The 17,163-nt window shown below is 27.6% G+C and overlaps 3 protein-coding genes and 1 pseudogene across 3 annotated transcripts in view; 1 reads left to right on the forward strand and 3 right to left on the reverse strand.

The window, feature by feature from the left end:
• Nucleotides 1-539: 539 nt before the first annotated feature.
• On the reverse strand, nt 540-2,210 carry LOC111039566. The gene is made up of 5 exons (XM_022323124.1): nt 2,101-2,210; nt 1,537-2,030; nt 1,107-1,320; nt 750-1,042; nt 540-653 (listed from the first exon to the last, which is right to left on the reverse strand). The coding sequence occupies exons 2-5, from the start codon at nt 1,963-1,965 to the stop codon at nt 540-542; spliced, it is 1,050 nt and encodes a 349-aa protein (XP_022178816.1). The 5' UTR covers nt 1,966-2,030; nt 2,101-2,210.
• Nucleotides 1,996-3,801, reverse strand: LOC111039567 (zinc finger MYM-type protein 1-like). The gene is made up of 8 exons (XM_022323125.1): nt 3,694-3,801; nt 3,487-3,576; nt 3,244-3,321; nt 2,919-3,164; nt 2,731-2,849; nt 2,536-2,633; nt 2,101-2,457; nt 1,996-2,030 (listed from the first exon to the last, which is right to left on the reverse strand). Exons 1-8 carry the CDS (start codon nt 3,799-3,801, stop codon nt 1,996-1,998), a joined length of 1,131 nt encoding a protein of 376 aa, XP_022178817.1.
• An 8,376-nt stretch (nt 3,802-12,177) lies between these two features.
• On the reverse strand, nt 12,178-15,347 carry LOC111039568 (annotated as a pseudogene).
• Nucleotides 15,348-16,784: 1,437 nt separating this feature from the next.
• Nucleotides 16,785-17,163, forward strand: part of LOC111039576 (histidine decarboxylase) — a 29,526-nt gene continuing 29,147 nt past the window's right edge. The window contains exon 1 of the mRNA XM_022323144.1: nt 16,785-16,982. The gene's annotated coding sequence lies outside the window, so the exon portion shown is untranslated. The remainder of the gene's footprint in view (nt 16,983-17,163) is intronic.

Genomic DNA, 17,163 nt, shown 5'->3' on the forward strand with positions numbered 1-17,163 from the left:
TCCAAAGACTGGTTTTGTGTAAGCACTCCTTTTTTTCCTCAATTTTGTTTGTTCTTTCTGTTGCTTTTGAAAACTGTTAGGCATACTAAATGTTGAACTTCCGAATGCACCAACTAGATTCACTTTCCTATCGGAAAAGATACTGAAGTTTAAAATTAAAGCATTTTTGTGACTGTTTATCGTGTACAAAGAAACAAAAATCTAAATCCAAAAATCCAAAAAACAACTTTTATAAAATCAATGCGTCCATCACACCGCTCTAAATCTAATATGGTTAAATGTACATAGATAACACAAAATAAAAAAGTAAGTAAGTCAGGGGCGTGCTCAGCTTTTTCTAATGGGGGGGGATAAACTGTATCTTGTTTTGTTTATTGTCATGTACACAAAATGTTCTTATATATTGATATTTTAGAAATAGGTTGATATATATTATATGATATAATACTAGATATAGAGCTAATCATATTCAAAATTAACATTTTATAAAATATTTTATTTTTTATAATCGGACATAATAAAAGTATAGATCTAAAGACTTAAAGTATAAGATCAAGTTTTCTTGGCTTCATAGACATTTCATCCAAGACTTCATCTGGAGTAATGCTAGTATCTTTATGTACTGCCAACAACGTTAATCCATTCAAACGGTCCTAAAATAAAATGCAAGTAAATATTGAATGTCGGTTAAACTAATAAGTTAAAGAGTATTGTACTTCAAGCATTGAGTTTCTAGTGTATGTCTTCACCCTCTTTAATGTTGAAAACGTTCTTTCTGGGGTGGATGTTGAAACGGGTAGGACACATAAAATTTTTAGTAACTTATTCAAATTTGTATAAATAGAGGAACTGCAGAGTTGAAGAGCATCTAGGCCAGTTTTAATGACTTCAGAATTGTCCAATATCTTTGTTCGCCATATTTTCAGTTCAGCCAAACTGTTGTCTTTATTTACATGCGGTGAATAAAACTCTGCCAGATTTTTAAAGGATTCAATTTCACTTGCATTTAAGAACTGATTTTTTGAAAAAATAGTCTCAAATCCTATTTAAATTTATAAATTAGTAAAAATTATAATTAGTACTAAATATTAGTTAAAAAGAAAAACCTTTAAAAATAGTTTTGTGTGCAGTAAATCTTTCTTCTAATTGTGCAATAAAGAAATCCAAATATGGAATAAATATTGTAGTTCGATAATAATGTTCAACATTTATGTTTGATATTTTATTATTATCAGAATCTGTAAATGGATTTGCACGATTGGTTTGTATTTTTGTAATTCTTTTCACTGATAGATTTAAGCTGATAACTATAGCCATTTCCTAAATTACATTATATTGTGTTTAGAAATGGTTTGATAAAAATTAAATATAAAATTTATTAATTGACTTTGATTACCTCTGCCATTAAGAATATATTATTAAATTCTTGTTCAATATTAATCCTAATATTCTTAAGTGCTGAAATTATAGCCTCGGCAAGATTATAAGAATAACTTTAAAACTTTATTTTTTAGAAAATTAAAATAAATAAATTACTTTTGTAATTTGAAGTGAGATCAAAAATTCACTATCAATAGCTTTTAATAATATGGCAGCATCAGTGGCAGTACTGTCGTTCCATTCTGTAATTATTTCTAATGCAGCCACCACACAAGGGAATAGTTCAACAAAATCGTTCACAGCATCATAACGCTGCACCCAGCGTGTGGCACAAAGTCTTTTAAGTGTTCTGATTTTAGGTTCAAAATCACCTTCATCGATTGCAATTAACAATGCATTATTACGCTTTGGAGTTTTAAAAAACACATACATTTTTTCCAATATGCCTAAACAGTTTCGAATAGGCTTAATATTGCTTGCAGTAGAAACAGCCAAGTTCAGTGAATGGGCAGCACAATGGACATATATTGCTTGAGGATACTGTTCACGGATAATCGCTTGAACGCCATTAAACTTCCCAGACATGTTACTTGCTCCATCAAATCCTTGACCAAATTAGAAATCGCATTGAACTCCACAACTAATTAAACCTAAAATTTTAAATTTCAAACAGATAAATTAAATTATATATTTATATCATTTTTAAGATAATATACAAACCATTTATAATAGCTGACGAAAGTGAAATGCCAGTAAGACTGTCTACTTTTATATATTGCAAAAAATCTTCACATATATTATTTTGAGTATCCAAATATCTCACACATAAAGTTAGTTGTTCATTAGTTGAGATATCTGTTGTTTCATCAGCCAGTATTGAAAAACATTGTGAATCATTTATTTTTTTTACTATTTTTTTTTGTATTATATCTCCACATGCAATGATCATTTCGTTTTGAATTTTGGACCCAATGTATTTGTAACGATAATCATTTTCTAGATTTTTTTTTAAAAATTCATCTCCTTTTCCTCTATATCTGAGAATAGCACGGAAATTTCCATCATTAATTGAATCATCTGCAAAAAAAAGTTTGATAAAATAATATATTAAAAATATTAAAAATAGATTTTAGATACTCATTAATGATTACTGACCATTGACATTAATTTTTCCAGAATCTCTATGTCCCCTTAGAGCGATTTCTTGACGTCCACATAATATAAGGCATTCAATTATAGGTATAAGTTTTGCTCTATTTTCTTTTATTTTAGCTAATCTAAAAAAATATTCTTAATTTGTATTATAACTTATTTAATTTAATATTATGATTGAGTATTTTATTTACATACCTATCAGTGTCAACAGCCTCAATAATTGATGGTTGTTGTTTTGTATATATACTAACAAAATGATCAGCATTAAGAACAGCAGACTTATGGTAACTACATTTTGAATGTTTACGAAATGTCTATTAAAACATCAAACACACTTAATAATATAAACAATTTATTCATAAAAACTGTAAATACTGTATTACCTCAAGAGCTTTTTTCCATGCATCAAATGCTTCTAATACCAATTTATTTAAAGGCTGATTCCCTATTCCACCACATTTTGAAAATACTACACAAAACTTGCAATAAGCACCATTTTTTATTTTTGAGTAAGCAAGCCAATTAAATTGAAGCAACCATTTATATTGGAATTTTAAACCTCTTTTCTTATTTTTTTGGTTTAAAGGAAACTCAAATGTTGGCAATGGTAACCATACATTTTTAAGTGCCTAAACAGTAAAAATTATGTACACTAGGTGTAGGTAGTAAGAACAGTTTATTTTTATCAGCAATAAAGTCTAAACTTACAGTAAATTTATCAGCATCTGATAATCTACAGTTTACGAATAAGCTTATATCATTTTCATTTGCATGCATACTTTCAGTCTAAAAAATATGAAATTATTAAAAATATTTAAGCAGTTAGGCATTTGTAATGTGTATAAATATAAGTTTTAGTATTGCATATTTGCATAGCTAAAAACTGCAAAACTGTAAATATTATTGTAAAAGATATAATTTACAATGATTTTATAGTAAATAAAACTTTACCTGATCTTGAAATACTGACACTGAAGGCGATTGTGATATTGAATTCAAAACCGGAACCAAAACTGATGTTTTTTCACTAATATTCGACATCTTAAACCACATTGCATAGTGTTAGTAAAAAGATTTTGGAACAGATGCAGTAGGTACATTTTATCCAAGTTTTTTAAACTTTAAAATGTAAATTCATTTTAAGTATTGGGTACTTACTTCATTCAGTGTACTTGGTGTTTTTGTTGAATTTTTACTAGAAGTTGGTTCACAATCATCTTGATTTGTATTTTTAGAAAAATAATCACTAATTTTACGTTTTGACATAATTGTAATAGTATAGTAATAATTAATAAATAATAATTATTATGAAAATATGAAAATTATTATTTCAAAACGCACGACTGCACGAGGTACGATCAAACGTCAAAATCACGACAAAATAAATTAGGTATATTATAAAAAAAAATATATTATTTTTATTTTGTCGTGGTCAGTCAGACTAGTCAGAGATAGATGTAACTATGTAAGTACTCTACAGTCTATGGCCGATGGGCGCGATGGCCCGCAGTTATTAGTTTATTTTGGCTCGGTTATTGATAACAATAGATTGTGACGGGAATCCCGGAACGAACTATTTTGGTCCGTTAGATGGATATAATCTGTACTAACTGTCGTACTGATATATCGATGTTATATAGCGCGTTCATAACATAGATATCGAAACATAATGGACTGAAATGTTTTAATGTTATAATAGTCCATTGGTATCTGATAACGTAATGTTACTCACAGATGTGTATTGTGTATGCGTATCTACTGACTACTATAATATATATTTTATATCTTTGATGATAATAATTATTAATACAACTTAAAAATTAAAACCAATTATGCATTACCTCTTTTTTCGAGAAAAGCGAAACTAGCAAGAAACTTAAGAAAATGCATAAAAAAAAGTTCATGGGGGGGGATATGACACCCTCATCCCCCCCCCCGTGAGCACGCCCCTGAAGTAAGTCAAAAGAGTTGACAAATTATATTTGATATAAATTATTGCAACCTTGCGTCTTTGCTTAGAGGTTTTGCTTAGAGATCTCGTTTTTCCTTAATTTTATTTTTTCCTGACTCTTTTATACAAATGTTTACTAAAATTGGTCGAAAACGCATACAAGTATAAATAATGAATAATTTTTGTTAGAAATATATAAAGTTCTTAATTTTAAATTTTGAAATTGTAGCTAATTCAAGATTACAAGCCCATATTTTTTTATGACTGATTTTAGCTCAAATTTTTTATTACGTTTTAAGCTTCATAGGTACATGCGAATACCAGCGTCATGCAGCACATTATTATTACTTCAAAACTGTTAAATTATATAAATACATTCAACAATTCAAAACAAAATTGTATGGGTTAAGGCAAATATAAATATCTGCATTTCGAATTATTTTGTATTTTAATGTGGGTGTGATATTTACTAATAATTGAGATATTCGGTAGAGGATGTGTGGGCCAACCCCCCCCCCCCTGGTTGGTCGTCAATCTGAGTTCCCTAATCGAACTAAAATCGTCAGTACACTAATGATTTATATAACTATTAGTTTATATTTCTGTTGGTAATTTTTTGCTTGTTAGCTTTTAATCAGGCACCCACGACCTGAGGTCAACAATTTGCCACATATATAATTAAAATATATCATATAATTGTATACAATTTTACAAACAATTATTGTAACGAGTATGTTATGGTTGTACAGTGTGTAAGCTTTTATCATTGGATTTATCGTTCGAATAATATTGTAGGTATACTTCATGTCTGGAGGAGGCGGTGTAATTCTTTAATGACAATAGTATTTTACTGTTGTATAGTGTTATGTTCATGTGTATTTTTTTTGTTTTATTTAAAACATCAGTGTCTAAGACCATTGACTGCTACAACTTTATAAATGCTCACATTTTATCTCAAATTACATTGATATTAATGTACAAATCACGAGTCACAAAATATTGATTAAATTGGTCTTAATTATAAAGCTAATTGTGTTTTTTATGTTGTCTGAATGAAGTGCTTCTGGGAGTATGTTTGGTTCTCCTGCTTCCCGTTTATCTGTTCCCAATGAGAGGCATTCCGTTTTAATGTATTTAATTGTGAGAGGTGTTCAACAACTGACACATGCATCCTCCCTCTTATGTATTTTGTTCAAATGCTATACAATATTATAATAATAATTGTATTTTGTATCAGTAAAAGTACTCAAGAAAAATTTACAAAGCTTTAATTTTAAAACATGATATATTTATTTGTGAATTTTAATTTCTTAACTATTTGTTGGAAATAATTATTTATACAATAAATGACAAAAGCTTTGAACTTGGTCAATCTTTAGGATTATGTTATATATAGAACACTAATTTATATTGATTATTACTAGTTCGATGTGTGCTTTATTTTAATATGTATGCCCTATATTATTGTTGTTAACATGAGTGCTAATTTAACACGACGTTCTGTTGTTTGAGTGACAAATTAGACATTTAGAAAAGTACTGCCGCTTTCCAAAGCTGGAACAACTTGAAACAAGAAGTAGACTAAACATTTCACAATCGATATTGGGTAGAATATTGAAAAATAGGTAAGACATTTAATGTCCGGTTGAAAGAATGGTTTATATAAGTCAGAAATAAAGATACCCTGGCAAAATATGTAATAAAATAAAATAAATAAATAATCAAAATTTTTGTTTTTTTTTCCAACTGCCTATAAGAATCATTCGGTTTGTAGACCCACTTTGTGCTGGCGACCATGCATTTTAAATGATATCAATAAAGTTCGTAAGTAATAATTTTTATAAATTGTAGCTGCAGGTTTATGTATGTTGTATTTATACGTATTGTATGAGATAATATGTGTAGCAAGAATAGATGAGTGAGAATATATTTTTTTCTGTGAGAAAAATGTCTGTACATAAGTGTTTAAGCGTAGCGATAATATTTTTTTGTAGTTCTTCATTTGTAAAAATGGTGTTTACTTAATTATAATAGTGGCGTCATATTTATGTTTGTATCATTGTTCTTTAATATGTCTCGGTGTGTAGACCCTATAATCAAACTATAAGTTTGATCAATATTTAATGTCATTATTATAACATTATCACTACTTCGAAATAAAGAACTACGTGTTATACTGTTATACATATAACTAATATTTTTTAAATTTTAATATACATTTTCATTTATATATGTATATATTTATGATTCGATAATTTCTTTTTTAGATGTAAGAAAACTTAAGGGGAATATTGTATTAATTTTTCAAATCTCTTACACATAAAAAAGAAGTTTGTACATTTCTGACTTAGAATAATTTGCAAGTCTTTGTTTTTTACAAATGTTGTAAATTTCTAATTCAAACTCTCATAATAAATTATTGTGGATTTACGTTCAACTTCTTTTTTTTAATGTCCACTAACAACAATTTACGAGAAACCATGACTATTGTATTACATTTCCAAATTTCTGACATTAATTTTAAAAAGACTAGTAACAATCGAAAATTGTATATGTCTATAAATAATTCAAGACTAGTCAAAATATTTTGAAAAGGAAATGTGAATATGAACATTCAGTGAAAATTGCATGTATTAACATGAATATGTTAAAACAATCTAAAATATTAAATACTTAATATTATATAATATTCGCATTTTTTATTTTCATCTATAAAATATGGTATTTGCCTAAACAAACATAATTTAAAATTGTAATACATTAAATGAAAACAAATGCAGAATAAAGCATTACTATAGTATGCAGTGATTTATTAAAGTAAATCATGTCAACCGAAGCTAATAGTATGCGATAAGTAAAAACAGATCATATTAGTGAAATAGACTACTGTTGTTGGACAGGATTACTTGAAAACTAAATACTTTATGTATTACATAGTACTTGTAGACATTGTTTGTCAAAATAATTAATATCGAATATTTGGATGTTTATTTAATATCAGTGAAATTATTCTATGACCTAAGAGTTAGTTAAAAACTCATTTTTTTAAGTGTCTAGAATTTTATTCCATAATATCCTAAGTCTAAAATATGCACAAAAAACAATTTTAAAATTTCACTCATAACTATCTGTTAAAGCGTTTTAAAGTATTCTTTTAAGAATAACTTTTTTTTTTCGTTTAAGCTGACAGGAGAGGAGGATCTGTTTGAACACTACTACTCCTCATTTAAGAATCACTTAAAATCTCAAACGATTCCAAATTATTTGGTTGTTAAACACGCGTATAATTTTTAATCTGAAATCTGAATACTTAAGGTTACAAAATTGAATACAAACTCGAATAACATGAGTTTTGATGACAAATACTAAAAAAAAAGTTGAGGATAATTCCACAAATATTTGTATGAAATGTTATAATATGTTATAATTGTATAAACGTTGTCATAATTGGACATTCAGTCGTAAAGTATAACAATTTCATACATCAAACGATTTTAGTTTTTGTCGTATGAAAGACAAGAAAAATTATAAGGTGTCTCCAGCAATAATGTCTAAATATTATGGGATATCTATAAGGCTCTGGGTACAGTCAATATGTACTAACGCGTATAATATGTAAAAGTGCAAGTTTTAAACAAGTTATTGTTTAGGTAGTAGGTACCTAGCTGTACATGACGTGTCTACTGTGAATTGATTGTTTTAACACACTGTAAACAGTTTTTACATTGTGCGATTCGCTTTACGCTTGTCGTGCGTATCTATAAATCCCATGTACATTGTACGTATAAACGTATAATAATATATGTGTAAATGAATGATTTTTATGTGTATTAACATTATTTGGGCATAAACTGTTGTGCGTGACAGACGAAACTAAATAAAATACATTTAGGCTGTACGACCAAATTGGAAACAATAAAATATCGAACAAGATCAAATTAAACGTGCATTTACACCCTATAAAACTGGAATGGTGCAATCAAAACGCAACTAAGCACATGGAGAGGATTTGCCGACTCTAAAAAAGTAATCAATACCCCTTTCAATAAATCGATGTATAAATCTCACATATAAGTATTAAATTGGCAATCGAACATTATTTGGTAAATACAAATATTTTTTTTAATACTACATAATATAAAGTATTCATACAGAATTAACTCGAAAATAACTACCTATACAAAATAAAAACGATATAATGATAGGGAACTTTCATAAATAATCAGTAGTTTATTGAATTCATGATGGACAATGGTTAATGATTACTTAGTAAGGCACCTATTAAGATTTAAATCACACATTTTATCAAATAGTTACCTAGTGAAAAATAATTAACGATTTTATTGACATGGATTGCCTATGCCTCACTTATTTATGTTGTTCAATAATTTTTATTTTATGTGTAGGTATTATGTTTTTTTAAGTGAATAATAATCAAAAGTAGGTGCGGTAATAAGTAATAACTAATAGAGGATAATACAATTTTGAGTTCTATTATTATTTACACTCAAGAACAGAAATCTGAGTTTTAAATTTTCTTTCAATAACTATGACATTCTTACTAATTACTTTACTGCCGTATTTACAGGATAAACAAGTAGGTATAATAAACGACAACTTGTGACATATATTTACCTAATTAATTAATTAGGTAACAACCAAACACTAAAAAGTAAAAAAAAACACATTTTACTACGTCATAAAATAAAAACGACTGAATAAAGTTGATAAAAATACTTATTTCTGGGATTTTCTTATGTAACATTGTATTATAGTATAGTAAAAATTAATTGGCCAAACGAAAAATGTAATAAATGGAATGTGTCTAAAATATTTCACATCAATATATTATATATAGATATAGATAAAATGTTACTCGATAATCTTACAAGTTGTCAAATAAATGATGCCTACTAATAACATTTGCTTCTTTAACTGCAGTTATTACTAATGAACAAAATATATAGCTCTTATGTATATGATATGTATTATCATCATTATAATTATTATGTATTATATTGGATGGCAATACGTATAAAAAAAATAATAATATCTCATTCGAGATTAAGTGTATGTAGAGATCGTTAAAATGAAAGACGTAACTCTTTGACATTTATCTGTTATGTGTAAATAAAAAACATAAATGTATAGCTTTTTTATTTGGGGTCATCGTCATCGCCTTATTAATGAATGTCATTTATTGAAAAAGAATGGTTTTATTGGTTTTCATGGGGTGAGGGATGGAATAATTGTACGAAATGATTATTTTAAAATCACTGGTACCTAAGTGTTCATTGTTATTTAAAAACATTATTTTTAGGATAACTCAATTTGTTAAGCATTTTAAGACGAACCAAAAGGCCAAAGCTAACACTTTGAACAGTCCTTATACTTTTACCTTCATGCTTTCAACAAAATCACTTTTATTTACAGTTGGTAATCAACTAGGTATAACGTTTTTAAAAAGTCTAAATATGAATACTTATATATTTATGTACCTATGAACATCAAATGTTAGATGAATATTTCTAGATCATGAGTGAAGCGATAATATTAATTTAATATATTCTTTTTTATGTATGAATACACGGTTTATTGTAAGAAAAATATTTAAACTTCAACTTTGTGCTAGTTTCTATTGTTTTTAAGAGCAATTCGTAAGATATCATTTCGACCAATTTTTAATTTAGGTATAATTCCAAAAAAATAAATATGTTATAAATTAACTACATGTATTGGTATATAACTTAAATATAACTTATAAGAAACCTTGAATTAAATTTACAAGCGTATTGTATTAAAATTTAAAATACAATATGTTCGGAATTTCGACAAAATTTGAACATCAAACGCTTATTGTAACAGAAATGTATACATAATACAATATTAAAATTGTTGTCATTAATATTAATCTATCAAAATTAATAATTTGTAAAAATGGCCCAAGTAAATACTATATTTAATTATATGTCTACTTTATATTTATGAAAATATATTAACATGTATTAACGTGTTTATGTTTAAATGCCGATGAAGAAGGAAAAATATTTTTAAGTTTTGCGCCAAGTAAAATATGTGAAGTTAGTAGTACAAACGGTACAGATATTAACAAAAAATATGAAAATGTTTTTTAAAATTAATAAACTATATTTTTGTAAATCTTTGGCAATAATTTGTATTATAGTATAATATTATAAAAAATAATACATGGTTTAATTAAAAATAGAATATTACTTACAATAACATTTTTTTTAAAGCATATTTTGGTAATTTTTAGGGTATAACTGCATACGTGTTTTATAAATTTTTAGGGCACATAATTGATGGCATTAGTCATAAGAATAATTCTTGTTTAGTTTTCTTTTTGAAATAGTGGATATTTTACTTGACTTGCAATAGAACTATTTATTTCGTTGTTTTTACTTCTTTTTCCAAATCTTTTTTTTTTACTCTGAAAATGCGATGTTAAAATCATGATTTTAGCAATTTTTTATTAATAAAATTCTTGGGGCTTAGATCATTAACTATTAACTGACAATTAAACAATTCAACAATTAAACAATTCACCTTTAATATAACTATATTTTTGCCATTCAATTATCAAAATGTGTAGTACGAGCATGATAAAATTTAAAAATAATAATAATAATATCAATAATACTCCAATAAAAAATCATAATAGAAAAACTTGTACAAATTAATATGTATGTCTGACCTTACAGAATTGTATATAAAGAAAATATAGCTGGAAATAGTTTTGGTATTTTCTGCTAGAAAAACGTGTGTCGCCAATCAGCCAATATTTTTATAAACACAAAAATAAAATGTATTAAAAACTAGTAAGATATAACTTTTAAATGCTATATTGTACAACAATAGAGTAAAACTATTATAAACCATTATAATTTATTACTTCTGAGATTAAAATCATTAAACCGGAATCTCCTATTCTGGTATCCATATTTTTGCCTCTGACTGTCCATGAGCATTTGATGGCATATTGGTTGGTTATGACTTTATAAGTTTTGATAAAATTCTGATAATGTTGTTCCCTAAATTTATTTCGCCAATGGTTCCGCTGTATACTAATTGAGTCCCCATACCTGAACGGGAAAAAATTAATATACTAATTGAGTCCCGGGTACAAACGAGACATATACTAATTGAGTCCGGAGTTAGGAAACTAATTGTATACGAATTGAGTACGAGGATTATTTTGGGTAAAATATAAAATAACCATCCAGATTCCAGACACAGCGAAAATTATGCAGCGCGTCAAAAGCTGCTCCACACGGATATACCTATATATACATATTATATTATTGAATCTTTCAGCTTTGTCCAAATGTAAACAAAATACCAATGGCATGTAGTTATTATTTTTCATTCCGTGGATAGTAAACAGTTGAGTAAACTGTATTGGGCAGCTTTTAAAAGTCCCGTCAATATATATTGTATCAAACGAAAAAATATATATTGGTTATATATATTAATTAATATAATAATTATTTTATATTATAATATTTTACCGGGACTCAGTATTATACCTACAATTTCACTGAATTCAATTGGTTTATACCCTAAAACAACCTGAGACTCAATTCGTCATAAAAGGTTATACTGGGACTCAGTTCGTATGCAGCCGATGGTTCTCATAAAACTTTTCTATCAAGATATTATTTATTAATTTATTATACATTCATACAAGACACAATCTCTTCATTTTTAGTAGGAAATTGGGAAATATATTTTGAGTCCAAGTATATATTATCTACTCCAGTTGAACCAATTTTTTTGTTAGTTTCCATTAATTTCAATTTTTGCCAATAGACGTTTTAACATTAAATTATTTTCAACTATTCAATGATTCAGTTTTTCTAAAATTTCAATATGTTGAGGGTCCATACATGTCTTAGACTACAAAAGTTAAAACAAAAAAATGTTTCTATTATATTATTCTTGGGTACCTATTATATAGCTTATTATTAACATATCGCTTTAGACTTTAAGTGCTGTATATAGTGCAAAGAGTAAAATATTTATTTGTTACTACATTGATAATAAAATAATTTAAAAAAAAATTTTAAATAGTTATTTTTAGGTACATATTTAACAATATACCCTGCATAAATGAAATTAAATTTAGTTCTGTTCAAGATACTTCCTATCCTGTTGAACCTTTCTCCACCTGAGTTACAAATGTTCGGTACAGCAGTTGGTTGGAGACCTGCAACGGAGGTGCAGGTTGCCCTGAGGCCAGACCTAGGATATTTACAATGCATTATTTTATTGTTGTGTTAGTCGAGAATAAATCTAATTGTTATAAAAACATTCCAGTTGTGTACATTTTTCTGGTAATAGTTAAGCATCACTATTAATTATAGTTTAAGAAGGTAAAATAGTTAACAGATCATAATTATCAAGAAAATAGTATACACTTTAATATATTGTAGTGGTCTAGCGACTACAAGTGTCGTTGAAGGGAATAGGATGAGGTGTATTTAATTAATTTGCAACGCTTGAGGTATGAAGTTGTATTTATTATTGTTTAGAATAGAAAACAAATGTAATTTAAACTGTGTTTCGAATAATCTGCTCTAGAATACCGGTCACGATGTATTATTCAGATTGTTCAGAAATATATCGAGTTGAGTCGAATATTTTCTAAGTCTAAATAATAAACTGATCGAAATTATTTTAAGTCCAAATAATAAAATTAAAAGACTGACTAGCGTGAAGGTGCTCTGGCTGTTCTGGTCAAATCACATCTGAATATAGGCTGTTCGGGGGTCTCCTATATAGGCCTACCCTCTACTTCTCCTAGCCTTCATGATACGAGTATCATTCCCACGGATGCCGGTGCCGGCTATCGTTCCAGGAAATACTAACGACCCACGACCCACGATTTTCCTGAGTCCGCATCCTGGACGTTGTCATGTGTGTAGACGAAAATATATTATTGTGTTATTCGAGATTACTATGCACCGATGAATTATTAATCATAAACGTGGCTAAGTATTGTTACAGTATTTCCAGGAAACGAAATAGACTAGGTTAAAATATAATAATGATTGAATTGCTTAATTATCATTACACACGTCGCATCCCTCATATATTGTGTAGATCCCGTACCTGGTCTATATAGACCTGTTGTTACCCTGTAATTACCTTTAAGACGTGTGAAAGGCGTTAATCTATAGCATTACCCCGTTATCATCTTTACCAAGGTCTAACGCGGGACGCCAGTCCATAGCAATATGTAATACTTTATACTAATAACTAATAAGTAATAGCTAGGTACATTAAATGACGATTCTGAAGGTATAACACTTGGCTGAATACTATTACTATTTAATTCTGTTGAATGTTACTATACAAATTCAGTAAAATTGGACAGCAGCTCATCATTTGATGTAACAGTTGAGGGCAATTGGTCGAGAGTACTTGTTGTAGAGAAAGGCAATAAATCTGTACAGTACAAGTAGGTACACTGATCCACTGTATCAGTGAACAAGATTTCCTTTGAAGTAGGAATGAGTATTTCCGATACACTAGTAGCAGAAGATTTGGACAATGTGTTGGGCATTATTGTATATCCAAAATATATTTATTAATATAAAAGCAATATGTACAAATTATAGGTACTTTCTAGTGCAATATTTTGGATCTACTAGTTTACCACGTTACCTGAATCATCACTTTCATCGGAGGAAATATTAAATTTCGGTTTTTTTTTGGTTTACCATAATCATCATCAGTATCTGTGGATGAATACTTAATTTTAACATGGGTATACCATGCAGAGGTGGACTGGCATACCGAGAATTTTCCGGATGGGCCGCTGCTCAAAAATAATTTGTAATTATTATATAATTATTACTTATTATATTATTAAATAAAATAGTCAATAGGTATAAACTATAAATATAAATTATAAATATTTTATATTTTAATATCATGACGCGCGTGCATGACAAATTATTTACATTTGGTGTTTAAAAATAGATTTTAGGTTTCTGAGTTGTGTAAAGTGTTAAAATATTTTGATAATTTCATAACAATTGAAAAGTCAAGAAATGAGCTTTTAAGCTTTGAAGGTAATTGGGAATATTAAAAAATGTCTTTACAACGGTCAACGAATATAAAATTAATAAAGACATAAAAAATACTAATGACGATAACAATGATGATGTTGACAGTAATGAAGGAAAGATTCAAAAATGTATAAATCATGAATGAATTGTTCAGTTTGCTGCTACAATGTTTTACTGTATAATTTATATATTAACGCTTACTCAAACCTTGCTTTAGCCTACAAATATCTTCTTACATTACCATGTACTCAAGTAACACTAATTAATAAATTATTTTCAATACAAACATAATTTATCAATAATGTGCAGTAATAATATGAGTAAAATAACGACGTAAGTTTTATTTTTTAGGTAGCATGTGAAGAATCATTCTCAATTCTGAAGTACATCAAATCATGGCTGTAAAACAATTTAACGGAATCGATATTGGAGGTATTTTATGCTGATGAGTGTAGAGAAACAGATTTTACTCGAAATTGATAACGATGACATTATTGATATTGTTAAAAATCTCAGTAAATTATTAAGATCCAAACTAACTTATTAAAATATTTAATTAAATGTTAAAATATAGATATAAAAATGTAAAGTATGTTTAATTTATTACAATAACTTACATATTAGTATTACAATATGTGTCCTTTTTTTTTTTATTGAGCTAAAAAAACATCAACGCACAGGTTATTAATTGTTGATACATACATAGAGATTGATTAGATTTTATAATACAGTTCTGTCTTCTTAAGGAAAGCTAATATATTTAACATGTTCCGAATAATATTCAGATACTGTTAAAAATGTATGTTGTCATTCAAAAGAGTAAAAAACTTTAAAATAATTGTGAAAAATATAATTTTTTTCGAAAATATTGTTTTGTCAAGATTTATAATTATTTGTGTAAAATAAATATTATCAAAAACGTTAATTTTTCTGAAATAGTGAGTGTCTTACGTTGAACGAATAAAATAATATAATATAGTATAGCTATTTTAGAGAATAATAAACTGGGAGGACGGATTTTGCTTATAGATTAGTATTTTTTATTTACTTTTTCGATTATAACTGGGAACAAAAACAAAAAGAACACATTTTTAAATAATTTAATGTATAGAAGAAATAAAATCTAAAATGATGTCTTTTCAAAAAAAATATTCTTTAGATCAAACATCGTTCGACACTCGTGACATCAATGGTGTGCACCGACTTGTGCTGTTGTATTATTTTACACGGTAGATACTTACATGGAACTTTGCAAACTCTTATTAAAAAAAAAAATATTACTTCTGAAATTTTGAAAAATATATAAGTATTAATAAATTAATTTTGAATTAAGTTCACATTTATAATATCTATAGATTTACAATAGTACTTTTACCTAATTTTAATATTTTTGGGTATGAATTGTGGAAACAAGAACATAATACTGAATTTATTTTTATTAGGATACAATAATATTATTATCTCTGACATGAAAAGTTATTTATATCGTATTCGATAATTCCATTTTAATAACATGAATAACTAGAATTTACAAAGATTTTTTGAAGGTTTGACACATGTTACACATTTTGCACTGATCGGTTACAGAGACTTATTTTAGTCATGTAATAATTTATATTTAAAAAATATATGGCAAAACGTATTCACTTAAAATGGAATGGTATGCATTTGATAAGTATTATTTCTATACTCGATCATAATAACAACGTATTTAAAAATAAATTTCCAAAAAAATTGTATTTTCTAAACCAGAGGGTAGATATGAAAAAGAAAACGAATTAAATAAAAATCATAAGTGGTGGGTAAACATGATGTAAGGAATGGGCTATTATTCAATAATATCCGAAAAATTCAGTTTATACCTAACCAAACAATACGAGTATAGCTCTTCAATAAAAATTACTTATTGGTTTGTTGCATTGGCCATCTAAAAAAAATGGTAAAATAAATAATAGTGGGTACTCAACAAAGTTCGATAATTGATCGAATATAATGCAATCATTGCGGTATAATAAAGCTATTATTTATAAATCATTATACATCCATCACAGTTACATATATAAAGTATTAAGTAAATTACGGTTGTACGACTTTGGCTCACAACGTCATAGTAAAAATAAATCCCTATTATGTCCGAACCTCCGATATGTTGACAACTTGACTGCAACGTTTAATTATTATAGAGTGATCACATTGAAACCTAATACCGGTATATACACTCCTACAAGCGAGCTGTACACCAACGAGAGCGCTAAAAAAAAGACATGCGCTAAACTCCAGACAACGGCGAGCATCACTATAGCCGGCGGACAGTAATTTTGGACATTCTTCTTTTACGTGTGCTCAAAAGAAGTCTTGTCGGTATAAGAAATAAGAATACATCGTCTCACAAAGTCTCAGAGGTAATTATTATGCATCACATTTTATTATTATCTTAAGCACTTTTATAGTGGTTATTCGTTGTTCATAAGATTTATTAACGACCATTGATTTTTTACAATACCTATGTTATTTATAGTCGCTTTTGTTTTTTTTTGTTTGTATCGTAACTAGAGCTGGAAATGCCAGGAACGAAATACCATA

The sequence above is a fragment of the Myzus persicae genome, unplaced genomic scaffold (genome assembly GCF_001856785.1).
Source record: "Myzus persicae strain clone G006 unplaced genomic scaffold, MPER_G0061.0, whole genome shotgun sequence".
NCBI lineage: Eukaryota > Metazoa > Arthropoda > Insecta > Hemiptera > Aphididae > Myzus > Myzus persicae.

What these genes read in the sequence shown, in the direction of transcription:
- LOC111039567 (XM_022323125.1), bottom strand. Translation starts at nt 3,801, where the DNA reads ATGTCAAAACGTAAAATTAGTGATTATTTTTCTAAAAATACAAATCAA. An exon ending in CACCAAGTACACTGAATGAA is followed by an intron (nt 3,577 to 3,693) that starts GTAAGTACCCAA and finishes ATGTGGTTTAAG; the next exon opens with ATGTCGAATATTAGTGAAAA. An exon ending in GAGGCTGTTGACACTGATAG is followed by an intron (nt 2,634 to 2,730) that starts GTATGTAAATAA and finishes AAAAGAAAATAG; the next exon opens with AGCAAAACTTATACCTATAA.
- LOC111039566 (XM_022323124.1), bottom strand. Translation starts at nt 1,965, where the DNA reads ATGTCTGGGAAGTTTAATGGCGTTCAAGCGATTATCCGTGAACAGTAT. An exon ending in ACACAAAACTATTTTTAAAG is followed by an intron (nt 1,043 to 1,106) that starts GTTTTTCTTTTT and finishes AAATTTAAATAG; the next exon opens with GATTTGAGACTATTTTTTCA. An exon ending in CGTTTTCAACATTAAAGAGG is followed by an intron (nt 654 to 749) that starts GTGAAGACATAC and finishes ATTTTATTTTAG; the next exon opens with GACCGTTTGAATGGATTAAC.